Source organism: Opisthocomus hoazin, chromosome 16 (assembly GCF_030867145.1).
Source record: "Opisthocomus hoazin isolate bOpiHoa1 chromosome 16, bOpiHoa1.hap1, whole genome shotgun sequence".
NCBI lineage: Eukaryota > Metazoa > Chordata > Aves > Opisthocomiformes > Opisthocomidae > Opisthocomus > Opisthocomus hoazin.
Genome location: NC_134429.1, coordinates 15,247,246 through 15,260,117, shown reverse-complemented (window position 1 = coordinate 15,260,117; position 12,872 = coordinate 15,247,246). Strand labels below are relative to the sequence as shown.

Genomic DNA, 12,872 nt, shown 5'->3' with positions numbered 1-12,872 from the left:
AGCAAAATACCTGTGGCCCTGGCCCCCCAAAAAAGGGCTCTGCTCCCCCTCATCCTGCAACGGAAGACAGGGGGCTGCCCCCCAAAAGGAGTTTGTACCCCCCCACCGTGCAAGGGAACGCAGAGGGGTCTTCCCCCAAAAAGAGGCTCTGCACCCCCTCCTCTTGAAAGGGAACACAGGGGGGGATGCCCCCAAAAAGGGGCTCTGCAGCCCAACATCTTGCAAGAAAACACACCAGGTTTCGCCCCCAAATAGGGGCTTTGCACCCCCTCATCTTGCAAGAAAACACATCAGGATTTACTCCCAAAATGGGGCTTTGCACCCCCACATCTTGCAAGGGAACACAGGGGCTTCTGTCCCCAAAAGGGGCTCTGCACCCCCTCATCTTGCAAGGAAACACATCAGGATATGCCCCCAAAAAGCGGCTCTGCACCCCCACACCGTGCAAGGAAATGCACCAGGATTTGCCTCCAAATAGGGGCTTTGCACTCCCACATCTTGCAAGGGAACACAGGGTGGTCTGCCCCCCAAAAGGGGCTCTGCACCCCCTCATCTTAAAAGGGAATGCACCAGGATTTGCCCCCAAAATAGGGCTTTGCACCCCCACATCTTGCAAGGGAACACAGGGGCTTCTGTCCCCAAAAGGGGCTCTGCACCCCTTCATCTTGCAAGGAAACACATCAGGATATGCCCCCAAAATGGGGCTTTGCACCCCAACATCTTGCAAAGGAACACAGCGGGGTCTGTCCCCAAAAAGGGCTCTGCACCCCCTCATCTCGCAGGGGAACACACCAGGATTTGCCCCCAAAAAGGGTCTCTGCCCCTCCACATCTTGCAAGGAAATGGATGGGGGGGTCTGCCCCAAAGGGGGTTCTGCACCCCCCCGGCCGTGCCCGCCCCCTGGCGTGGGGAGCCCGCACAGCTCCCACCACCGCAGGGCTCCCACCCGCAAAGCTGCTGCCAGGGGGACGCCGCAGCCGATCGCCAAGCGCAGACCCCGAGCCTGCCCCCAGCACAGACCCCTCCAGCCAAAGCCTGGCTTTCAGGGGCTCCGGCTGCTGCAAAACCCGCTGCCAGGACCAGCCAAGACCCGCAAGCAGGGCTGCTCCTGCCCCCCACCACGAAAACCACCTCCTCTCCCCTCCGTACCCATCCTTGCACGAGGGAACGGTGGGTTTTTTCCCACAGGACAGGAGGAAAAGCGAGATGTTTTCTCGGGATGCGCCTCAGGTCGAGCCTGTGCTTCCTCCCGAAGCCAAAGGCGAGGCCGATTTTGTTCATCGGACCAGGAAAACCTCAGCCAGCGCAGCGAGAGCCGAAGCAGCAAGGGGCTGTCATCGGTTCCTCCGCACCCTGCCGCACTTCCATCCAACTGTCCTCAGCAAGCGTGCCTAGCTTTTATATAAAACGAGGCAAAAACCAGTTTGTGTTCAAAAACCGCTGGTAACTAAGAAGTAAAGCAGAGTGGGAGAGGAGGAGGGGGTTCACACAGCTCTTTATTCAAGCTGCTGATGGGAAACCCCTGGGGTTTAAGCAGGGAGATGAGATTACAAAGCACAGGGACGCAACAGACAAATATCAGCGTCGTGGGACCGACAACACGTCCTGCTGCCTAACGCCAGCAGCGGGGCCTTCTCCATCACAGGACCGGCGCTCACCCAGCTCAGCCACCGCTCGCTCGAGAGGCAGAAACCAGCGGCAATTCAGCGGCGGGGAAGAGCAGCCCAGCACCCGTGGATTTTAAGTGTTCAATCTCTGACCTTCGGAAGCCTGTGTCACATTAGCTTCTCGGGAACGAAGATGTTGGCTCCGGGAAAAGGAGGATTTCTGTAAATGAGAATTGAGAGCGCAACACCAGCCTGGCATCTCAAGACAGCTGTAAGGCTCCCTTGCTGCGTGGTAAACATACATGGAAAAAAAGAAGTCATTTTGGGGGTAAGCCTTTCCAGAGCCACACACCACTTTTTATGCCACCTCAGTCTTCCTGGTTACCACACCATGTCCCAGAAGCAGCATTTCTAGAAGTTTATAATACCTCTAGATAAAAATAACCTATTCAACAGCAGAACAGAAAGTGCTTCCTTTCTCTCCACCCTCCTAAGACTGCAAACAACTGCTTCAGGCAACAACCTATGACAAACACCCCAAGTTTCAGAAACCTGGAGCTAAAACCCACTCCTACTAGAGCAAAGAGAAATGTTCAGCCCTGTCCTAATCCTTCTCACCTAACTTTAGGACTTGGAATGAGCAGCAGCATCGCAGCAGGGTGGTGGCAGGACACTGCTTTCCTCGCGGCACTGCCTCGGGTATTTCACCACATGACTGCACCCCGCGAGCTCCAGGGCCTCGCTCTGCTCCTCACCGGAACCCTGGGGGATTTTGGAGCAGGGTGAGATTCTTCCAACATTGCCCTTTCCCAGCTGCTTCCACTGTTTTCTTGCTAATGGCCACAGGGCTTACTGCTTGCAGGTCTCTTCCCACACAGGCGCTCGCTTTAAAGACAGGGGAACAAGGTCATGCCAGAAATTCTGTCTCTGTTCACGTCTGCTGCGGGGCCGCTCTCAAATGCTCATCCCGCAGCAGAGCCTCGGAGCTGCTCGCACACTCCAAAAAGCAAAGCAGAGAGGTCTGGGATCCTACCATTGAGGCAGAGGCAATAGTTCAATAATACAGTAACAATTCTTATTTGTTCTTTACAGTATTTATTGTACATGCAAGCCTATGGAAGGACACCAAATTGCCTGCTGGAAACTTCTCTTGCTAAATCAGGTATAAATTACTTCCAGGTAAAGCATGTTTGTGTGTTACACCTCCAGTTAGGGAACGGCATTACACAGCAGTTGCCTTCTCTTTGTAAGTTGCCATCATCTTCTTGATCTCAGCGATCGCTTTGCCAGGGTTCAAACCCTGAAAATAGAAAGTTTCAGTTAGCTCTGCTGCAAATCAGCAGGTCAGGGCATCCTCGCCCGCCTTTACTGCAAGTTCCTTCAGTGCATTTGTGAGTTTAAGTCACAGTACACTCACAAATGCACTGCTACTCACAAAATAGCTGGCAGAGGAGGTGCTCAGCACCCCCCCTTTTTTTTTTTTTCCTAAAAGCTGGAGTGCAGCCTAATACTGTGCTGCCTTTAAGTGCCAGGAGGTTACAGGACGCTGAGGAGCCCGCTCCAGGCAGGCTGGGCACTACGGCACGCAGAGGCCCTCGGTTACGACGTGCCGACGCAGGTTTGCTGCACTCCAGCCTCAATTTACCAGGGAAGAGCAAGGCAGCCCGGAGCAGAGACGCAGCGCTGGAAGCTCTCCTCCTCTATCTGGAGGCTGAACCAGCAGCACTTCCCGCTGCTTGAAGAAAATCGCTCGTTTGACTGTGGAGGACTGCTTTTAATCAGCAACGCGAGGATCAAAGAGAAGAATGAGTGCGCTGAAGGACAGGAACTTGTAATAAAGCTCAAGCAGGACTGAAGTCAACACTTTTACCCGTGTTACGACATGACTTCTGGAGGCAGCAAACTGCCTAGTAAGAGCTCAACAGTGACGGTACAAGAGATGTGGTTTGTTTTTTTTTTTCCCTTGTCTGAAATAAAAAAAGCTGCGTACTGGAGGACAGTAGGGAAGTGAGCAAGAACAGTAACTCACAAGCCGAGAATGCTCCCCACACACAGGGCAGCTAAGCTTTCCAAAGAAGTTTTTTCTACAGCATAGACACGTTATGTTGGAAAGGCCCTTAATCCTGCAGCACCGCTACCAAACCAAGCATGCCTAATCCCCAAACGAGCAGGGGATCACAACTGCCCCGCTGCACCGTCGCGCTTATAGCGGCAGCACTGCCGGACAGAGAGCGAGCAGGGAATCACCTGGGTGCACAGCTCACCACGCAGCCTTTCCGGGCTGACGGAGACAACAGCCAGGATTAAAGCATGCGTGTGGAAACGCGTTATTAATCACTAATTGTGATGTCAAACTTAAGCCCAAGCACTATTTCCCTGCACTGTGTACATTCCTACAAGTTGAACCTTCATCTGTAGCTGAACTATGGTTGACACCGGATCACGAGCTAGCTCCCTACACAAAGGGGGAATTATCCGTAGTCAGTGGAACACTTTAGAAAAGTACACAAAGAGATCACCATGCAGTGCTCCTGAGGAACACGTCAACCCAGATCTCGAGCATCTCATCTTCCCCACATCTGCGACCCACTCAAACATTTGCCTTTGGATTATTTCACAGCTCAAGGAGAATTACTCCACTACCAGGTGCAAAGGCTGGTGAGCAAACAGTACAGCTGGCAGGAAAGCAAAACTTTCATCTGCCCAACAACAGGCACAAGGTCATTGCAAGACGAGGAGGAGGCACAATCCGATTCCCCGATTTGGGAAAGCCTGCTCTGTTCTCTACAGATAGCAGATAGAACAGACCAGCTGGGAAACGCCCTGAAGGCAGGACGTCGGCGTAAAATGCGTCCCCCAAAGGCGCTGAAAACTTGCCGTAATCGCAAGTTGCACAATACATCAGGGAGAGCTGCTGCCATTGGAGTTTCAGGTTGCGCTGTGTGGGTTCAGCGTATTACTCACAATGCTCACGCCACTGATCGGACTACGCCGGACAAACTTCCTCGTACTGTTTCTGGCAGTGCCCCTCACACAGCCAGCACCCTACATCTCGGAAACCGACAGGTTCTCAAGGTCACGGCCTTGCTCACGAGGAAGAGAAGTTCCTGCCATGCGCGACACAAACTTTGCCACATCCTCTTGTACAGTCACTATTGTAAGCACGACTGCTGGTAACTCGCGGCGTTTCAAAAGGCTGAACGAGCCAAGGCATGCGTGTGGCAAACACAAGCCTGGGTGGGTATTTTCCTATTGGTTTCAAACAGGGTGCTTGGAAACATGCCCATAACCCCCGAAGGGATGCAGGCAGGACACGCACGTACCTTAGGGCAGGTCCTTGTGCAATTCATGATAGTGTGACAGCGGTAGAGGGAAAACGGGTCTTGAAGCTGTGCCAGGCGTTCCTCCGTGTAGTCATCCCTGGAGTCAATCATCCAGCGATAGGCCTGAAAGTCAGTGGCATTTGACACACCAAATGCTTCTTCGAGGCGTTGTAACCAGTGTGAGATTTTAAAAGCAACACCTAGCTCTGGAATTCTGGGCCAGGATCTGGGCTATGTAATACTATCCCAGCTGCACTGGCAAATATCTGTACTGCTTTGAGGCAGGGAGTCCCTCAGCAGTGCCACGTGACAAACAGGATCCATCCTTACCTGCATCAGTACCGCAGGACCCAAGTACTTGTCCCCGTTCCACCAGTAACTGGGACAGCTGGTGCTGCAGCAGGCGCACAGGATGCACTCGTAGAGTCCGTCCTGCACGGGGGTGGGAGACCACAGTCAAGCCACTGCAGAAACCCATGACGAAGCCTTTTTTTCAAGAGGGGATTTACAAGAGCACGCGCTTTCCTTGCCACTTTCCCCTCTAGCGACTTGCTGCAACAGAGCGGTTCTGAGAAGCCTTACGCTAAAGAAGCACTGCTGGAAGAAAGCAACTCCCACATGCAGGTCCTCGAAACAAGATGCATGCAATCCTCCCAACTCGACCCACATAATTAACTAGGGTTTTGTGACAACAGGAGGTGAAAATGTAGACTGAAGAAATATGGGGAAAAAGAAGAAAAGTGGCTGGGGAAAGGAATAATTATGTAACCAACTAACAATTCAAGGCCATGTTACAGAAGAGAAGAAAGAGCAAAGTCTGCCCATCAACCCAAGGGAGAAGAGCTCCCAATTTAGCATGCGCTTTGAGGAGATCCCCAAGCACTCACAGAATGCAAACGGCACGAGTCTTTCGCCATTTCACTGTTTTTAGAGAGATGAAGGCCTTTCTATTTCAGGGACTGAAAAAAAGAAAGGTAGACCTATACGGAAGCGACACTGGGCAGAAGACAAACTCTGAGGAACACAGGGTCTCCCAAGTCTCCTAATAGCCCAATGAACACCCCCCGAGGCCAAGAGACAGAGTCCAGTCTGGCTTAAATCATGTGTCCGAAAGTTGTTTTGGGACAAAGGTCTCACTACCTTTAGCTTAGAAAGATACCTGACGCCAGAACTCCTGGGAGCTTATAACAAGCTCCTGCATTAGTCTTCCAGAAAGACTTGCCAGAGCAACGCAAGCCAGAGATACCTTCTTGCTCTAAGTTTGTCTTATTTCTACTTGTAACATTTCAAAAGACTGATGATTTCAAGAAAAAGGTGGGAGTTTTTCAGCTGACACTGTATCCAAGTTCCTCCTGCACACAAGCCATTCTCAAAGCAAGAGAAACTTCAGCAATAAAATAAAAAGCAAGTTTGCTCGTGAGAAAGATTGAGGCAGCTCCTGCAGCTACTTTTAGGTTTGCTTCCTTCTACCTGAATGAGAAAGGGATCGAGGATGCCGCTGTATGAAAACCATGCCAAGGGAGAGTCCCTTCAGTCCTCACGTATGGATCAGATCACGTCATGAAGTGGTGCAGGAGAACGAACTGTTGCCCTTGGATAGAGATTCCTTCAGACTGTAAAACCCTTCGGTTGTGAGGACATCACAGCGCCAGTCGCACGGTGCTGCCGACAACTCAGGCACCTCACTGGTCTACTCACTGGACGTTAACTTCGCAGCAAACACACATAATGGAAAACTTTCAGAGATCACTGCAGAGAATTGGGCTGTGGCTCGTGGGTTTTCATCGCTCCCCTTTGAACGGCCTTCCTCTTTGATGTTCATGTTCACCCCTCTTTCACCACTTGTCAGCACTTGGGCTGCCTGCCCACTTTGCACCTTCCCAGTGACAGCACCACAGCAGAGCACTGAACCGTGACGCGAGTGATTGATCCATCAAGACAGGTCAAAGGCAAAAGAGAAACTGCTGATTTAACGATACTTACTGCAGCAGCCAAGGAAATCCAGAAGGACTTACCTGCACTATAAACTCTAAAAAGCTATTGTCTCCCAGCTGTTCAAATGGTTCCTCAGACACCCTTCACCTTTACGCAGAAACTTTGGACCAACACGCTATGATCCCTGAAAATCCCCTCGAAATAATACAGTGCTCAAGACAGACATCCACAGACATGCACTAACACATCACGCTCGTGCCTCCGCATCCAAAAGGGTTTCACTTTTGCCATTAGTTTTCAGCGCTGTAAACCCCAGCAAGCAGCAACATGAGAGCGCTGCTCAGCATGCCGCAGCCAGACAAGACAGACAGCCTACATGCCAGCATAAGCTGCAGCACCTTATCTCCACAGGAATATTACAAGCCTGTAGCCTGCACAATGTTTGTACAAACACACACGGTTTCGCAGTGCAGACAGTGGAAATGAGATCAGAGTTCCCATCGCAACCGCATTTCATGAGCAAACGTTACCCCTAGCAATGCAGGCATGCCATGACACTGCATTTCAGGGAGCAGATTACACCCACGTCGGGTTTTGCACCAGACAGCTTTGTCATTAAAGGAATTAGAAGCTACCACATGCTAGCGTTTAACCCTGGTCTTATCTGGAAGGCATTTCAACAGTAGAAAAGAAGCAGTAACCAGTTTCTGACGGTCTTCTATGGACTGCAGGTACTGCTCCTTGCCCTGTTTTGACTCATCCTTCTTCTTCAGGTACGGCTCGATGGATTTGTACTGTGCATAGAAGTTACTCAAGTCCTAGGAGTCAGAAGGCAAAAAGGTCACATTCATTAAGCTGAACTGATGCATGAGAAACTGAACAACTGCTACCACTCCAACAGAAGGCAGCGCTTTGCATCTCAACCTGCCACATTCCTCCCAATGAGGACAGATTTAGTCACTGCTGGGAAGCTCAGACCCAAGCCAGAAAACACCAGCCGGAGTTAACATGTGAATTGCGAGACCTGATCTTGTCGGCACCTCCCAACACTATCCCTTCCAACCCAACGCGAACCCCACGCTGCTCGGAACAGCGTCACCCTTGGTCGCGAGCTGCCAGAGGCAGATACTCACCGGCACAAGGTCCTTCACCACATACATGTGGGGGAGAGGGTAGATTTTCGTGATCTTGTTGAGATCGGGGTCAATTCTTTTGATACAGGCCAGTGTGTTTCCGCCAGCAATGTTCATAGCACAAGAGCCGCAGATGCCTGAGTGGGAGAAAAAGAGTAAAGCATTAGGTACTTACCCTCTTAGCCTACTTGAGGAAGATCCTCTTGGCCCCGAACATGCCCCCAGGCTGTCTTCAAGAAACCCTGTACGTGACAGGGAAAACGCCAGAAGTTGCCATTGGGCCAAACACGTTGCTATTTAAATAAAGAACAAACACAGGAGTCACTTTCATTACAGCCTAAACACATTCTCTGTGCTGAACTTCCTTCCGCAGCAGAAAACAAGTGGCTTGGACACTTCATCCCTTTCGCATCATTCATTAGCTTTACATGCTACTTAGGGTGGGGAGGACATTCAGCTTTGCTCACAAGTTTGAAGCACCAGCTCGTACTGATGTGAAGCAGCTAACGCCAAGATTATAACACGGGAATCAGGCGCATCCCCCAGCAGCCCTACGGTTAAGGTCAAATGCATCCCTGAAGGTCAGGAACATAAAATAAAGTCCCCAAGACAGAAGCTTCTCTCTGCGCCTTCTGGAGCAGGGCAGAGCGGTGCCATAAATGGCATTCGGTAACTCCCAGAGGTGAGAGGACAGACATTCACCAGAACAAACAGCATATAAATAGCTTAACAAATGGATTAAATGACACCACTAATGATCTCCCAGTAATAAAAGGATCAGATGTAGCCCAGGAAAAGCCAAGCTTTACAAGAAAACCCACTGCAGAACTGTCACAGATACTGCTCAGGTCAGGAGCTCGGGTATCCAATTCAGACCGATGCCTAAAACATCATATTAGAAAGAAGACAAATGTTGAAAGGGCAAAACTCTAATTTCAGAGGATTTGACACATATCAATTGATATGAGTCAGAGACATGCCACTGCTCCTCATGCTGGCGAGCCAGCCCGCCTCAGCGCCTGATGCATTGGCAATCCTTCCCCTCGCTGCCGGATAAAGGCTGGCACTCGAACAAGGTTATTCCTCCCACTCCAGCAATGGTTACAAGTATTTTCCAGTCAACTGGAGAGAGAACCAGGACTGCAAACACAGGCACACGAGTATGTAACAGGAATGCGTGACTGAATTTTTTCCTCACATGGTAGAAAAGGGGCAAGATTGAACCAGTCTGCCTTGAAAATCTGTCTTCGGGTTCTCAAAGACAAGTATTCAGGGCAATTAATTCCAGCTGCCTGAGAACAGTGTTGGCTACCTAAATATCAGACACTGGTAACAACTAAGCTGTATGAAATTCCTCTGCCTGCTATGCAGACTCTACAGTAAACAGCTGCGTTAAAGCATGTTTTTCATTTAGATCCAAGCCAAAACAACTTTAGGCATCAACTGCACCTAAATTTCTCATGCTTGCAAATCCACCTAATTAAATCAAAAGTCATTCCATAAAGGCAGCCTCCCTTCCTGCATTGCCACAACTATCATTTTAAGCTCAGCATCCCAACATTACCCACAAACTAGGATTATTTTTTTTTTTTACAGGGCAAATCACCCAGACAGGTAAGTTTTAACGCAGCTGAACAGACCTGATGATTGGTACCTGTACGAGAAGCAGCCAGTAGCTCTGCAATGTAAAACCACCAGGTGGCCTTTTCCTCAATCAATCACTCAGCTTAGTCAAAGGGCCAAAAAAAGATTCCTGAAGCTATTCCTAGAAGTCATAAGTACTCTTCCAGTTACGCCCTTTCTGATTTCCACAGCAGCGCTGGACGAAGCAGCCCCTACACTTCTTTCCCATTTGCCACGTCTGCCCCCTCAATTTTGCTGTTGTAATCCCTCTTGCCAGATCTCCCCACGCAGTCCGTCACTGGAGGGCAGCAAGATGAACACGATTAGGACAGAAACAGGAAGGACTGGGGCCGTTTACGCGTATTGCTCATAGCTCCGTGTTGTGCGATTACGCCCTGTGAATACGAGCTTTAACTTTACTCCTTGATTCACTGAGGTATTTCATACGCAGCAGCTGAAGAGGAGAGCGGTACGTTGCCATCTACCCTGAAGCGTTCTAGCGGTTACACGTACACCGTCAGCAACAAAGTCTCCAAGGACAATCTTCAGTTGAGCAGGCTCGAAAATCCTTCTTACCTTCCCTACACGATCTGCGGAAGGTCAGAGTGGAGTCCATCTCATTTTTAATCTTGATCAGCGCATCGAGCACCATAGGCCCACATCTGTAACAGAAAAGTAAGTCGGTGAACCTGTATAATTCCGCCCCAAGCCTCGGTGCTTGACCTCTGGCACCCCAGCTAAGCAGTACCTAACAGGACATTGATCAACTACAATTAAAAAACCACTATATTTTTGCCAATCCCAGGCAACAAGATAGAGACATCTTGATCAGCAGCATTCCCCCCAGCACACCCCGGGGTCAGGACAGGAGAGAAGCCCTTTCTTTTGCCAATACCCTCAAGATCTGGCTCAGCTGGAGAGGGTTCAGCCAGTACAACTGGAAAGCAAGTGCCTTGCTACTGGTTCTCTCCTTTTGGGTCAGGTTTTGACAAGCCTTCCTATCCTCATTAGTCACAAGAGGCAGTGCTGCACGCAAAACCAAACAGTCTTGGACAACTTATGTAATATCTGGCCAACAGGGCAACACCCAGAAATTATTAACTGGTGCAAGTCATACAAAAATTCGAGTCCTCCGTCACGTGCTTCTTAAGTAGGGAGCTGCGTGGCATTGTAGCTGAAGCTTTCAGAAGGGACTCGAGGTGAATTCCTGTGCTAAGAGCACAAGCAGCAACTGGAGCTCAGGGATATTCAAGAAAAAGTGCCCACACGAAGGTTTCTGACCACAGGTAAGGCTGCACCCTTTCGCAGAATCACAGAGCAGAAAGAGCTTTCTTGGTAACAGCTACACCAAGGTTTGCAGCTGGTTACTAGAAGTTTAATATGATTTAAAAACTAGAAGTAATTAAATGTTAGGAAAACTATGAGAAGAGTCAGTAAAGCTTCTGCCTTATCTCCCAGGTGTGGGCCTGATCTGCCCATAAAATAGTTTCCTTTTGGAATATGCCCCAACATTTACCATGTAAATAAAGCTTATTAAAGACAAAACCACATTCAGGTCTTCAACACAGCTCAGGGACACAGGTAAAACCTCACAAAACAAAAGTGACCATTTTACTGCTGACAGCTACTGAGACACTGGCATTCAGAGAACAGTTTGATCTGCCACGCTTAGCACCAACACGGAAAATAATCCCACGTGATCATAGTAAGATTTGCTCTATCAGGAAATAACATTGATCTCCTCTGCACTGAGGACAAGATGCTCTGTAACACAGTCAAGGCACCACCTTCCTGGTCACTCCAACAAGGTTTTAACAGTCCCTGAAGCTTAATGAGACTGCTGACACCTTTAGCCATCAGCTCAAGTGCTCTGCAACCACCCTCCGTTATCACTTGTCGGGTGAGCTGCGTGCGCAGGCAGCCCAGGGTGCCTGCCTGGCAGCAAAGCCTCTCCCTAACGGGGCATACTCACTTATTCAAATCCACTTCGTACGTCTGCATGCGAGGCTTGTCCCCAGGCTTATCGGGATCCCATCTGTAGATGGCAAACTTCTTGACACGTGGCACTGCCGCAGCAGCCGTCTGCGCTCCCCGACACATCTGTATCCAAACAGCAGCAAGAGAGCCCTTAGGTCCCTTCGGGTGGCTTTTAGCCAGGTGACAAAATGCCCTGAGGCTGCACGTCCGGGGTGAGAGCTGCAGGGCCCAGCGCTGCTTTGTATCTGGGCACTTGTAGAGTTTTTGGGAAATCCTCCCCAGGGTTTGCCACAGCAGGGTACTGTGGCACACGCAACCACTTCTGTCCTGGGCTTCCCTCCTCCACCAGCCAGGGGAGATAATCCTAAAACTAAGGGGCAACGCACAGCCTCGAAGACTCTCCCTGCCCCAAAACTGCTCTCAGGAGCTCCCAGCCACGTCTCTGCCCAGCTCCAGGCCAACAAACCGCCCTCTCGCAGTATTCCCCCCCCCGGGAGCTCCTTCCCCCTCCCGGCCACCCGCCCCTTCTCACTTCTCCCCACATCCCTACTCCTCCTGCTCCCACATTCTTCCCAACCCTCTTCTAGATATCCCTCACCCCTCAGCCTCCTGCCAACCTCTGTCTTCCCCTGAACCCATCCCAGGTCCCTTCTCGCTCCTTTTTGCCCCCACAACCTCCCCACCTTCCCCCTCACACATCCCCTTTGCCCCCTCCAAGCCCACCTCCCCTTCTCTTACCCACTCTGAGCCCTCTTCCCACCCCCTCCTGCCCCCAGGTCTCTCCGACCCCCCCTCCTGCGCCCCAGCTCCCTCCTCCCTTGCCCAAAAATCTCTCACGGGCCCTCCTGCCCACCACACCCCCCACCTCATCCCTCCTCACCCCCCCCGACTCCCGCCACGCTCCCTCCATCCCGCCCCTCGCCGTCAGCCCCTCGCACCACGCCTCCCCCAGGACCCCCCGCCCGGCTGCCCGGGGCACGGCGGCTGCAGACCCCTCACCGGCCGCGGTCCGGCCCGCAGAAACCGCGCGGGGACGCCGCGCCTCAAGGAGACTCCCACCACAGCGGCCGCCGCCATCTTGGCGTTGCGCAGTTCCGACCCCGCGCCCGCCCCGGAAGCGGAAGGAAACCCCCGCGCGGCCATAGAGCGCGACCTGAAGGGCGGGAGGGGCGGGGCTCTGATGGCCGCCATCTTGGGAGGGGCGGTGGCAGCAGGGAAGGCGCCATCTTGAGTGTGGCGCGCCATGTGGCACCAGGCAGGTTGGCGGGGCCGAG

The 12,872-nt window shown here is 51.5% G+C and overlaps 1 protein-coding gene across 1 annotated transcript; it reads right to left on the bottom strand.

Moving 5' to 3' along the window:
• Positions 1 to 2,679: 2,679 nt before the first annotated feature.
• Positions 2,680 to 12,702, bottom strand: SDHB (succinate dehydrogenase complex iron sulfur subunit B). Its single transcript, XM_075437388.1, has 8 exons — positions 12,598 to 12,702; positions 11,594 to 11,721; positions 10,198 to 10,283; positions 7,999 to 8,135; positions 7,567 to 7,683; positions 5,261 to 5,362; positions 4,931 to 5,053; positions 2,680 to 2,907 (listed from the first exon to the last, which is right to left on the bottom strand). Exons 1-8 carry the CDS (start codon positions 12,673 to 12,675, stop codon positions 2,830 to 2,832), a joined length of 849 nt encoding a protein of 282 aa, XP_075293503.1. The 5' UTR covers positions 12,676 to 12,702; the 3' UTR covers positions 2,680 to 2,829.
• Positions 12,703 to 12,872: the final 170 nt, after the last annotated feature.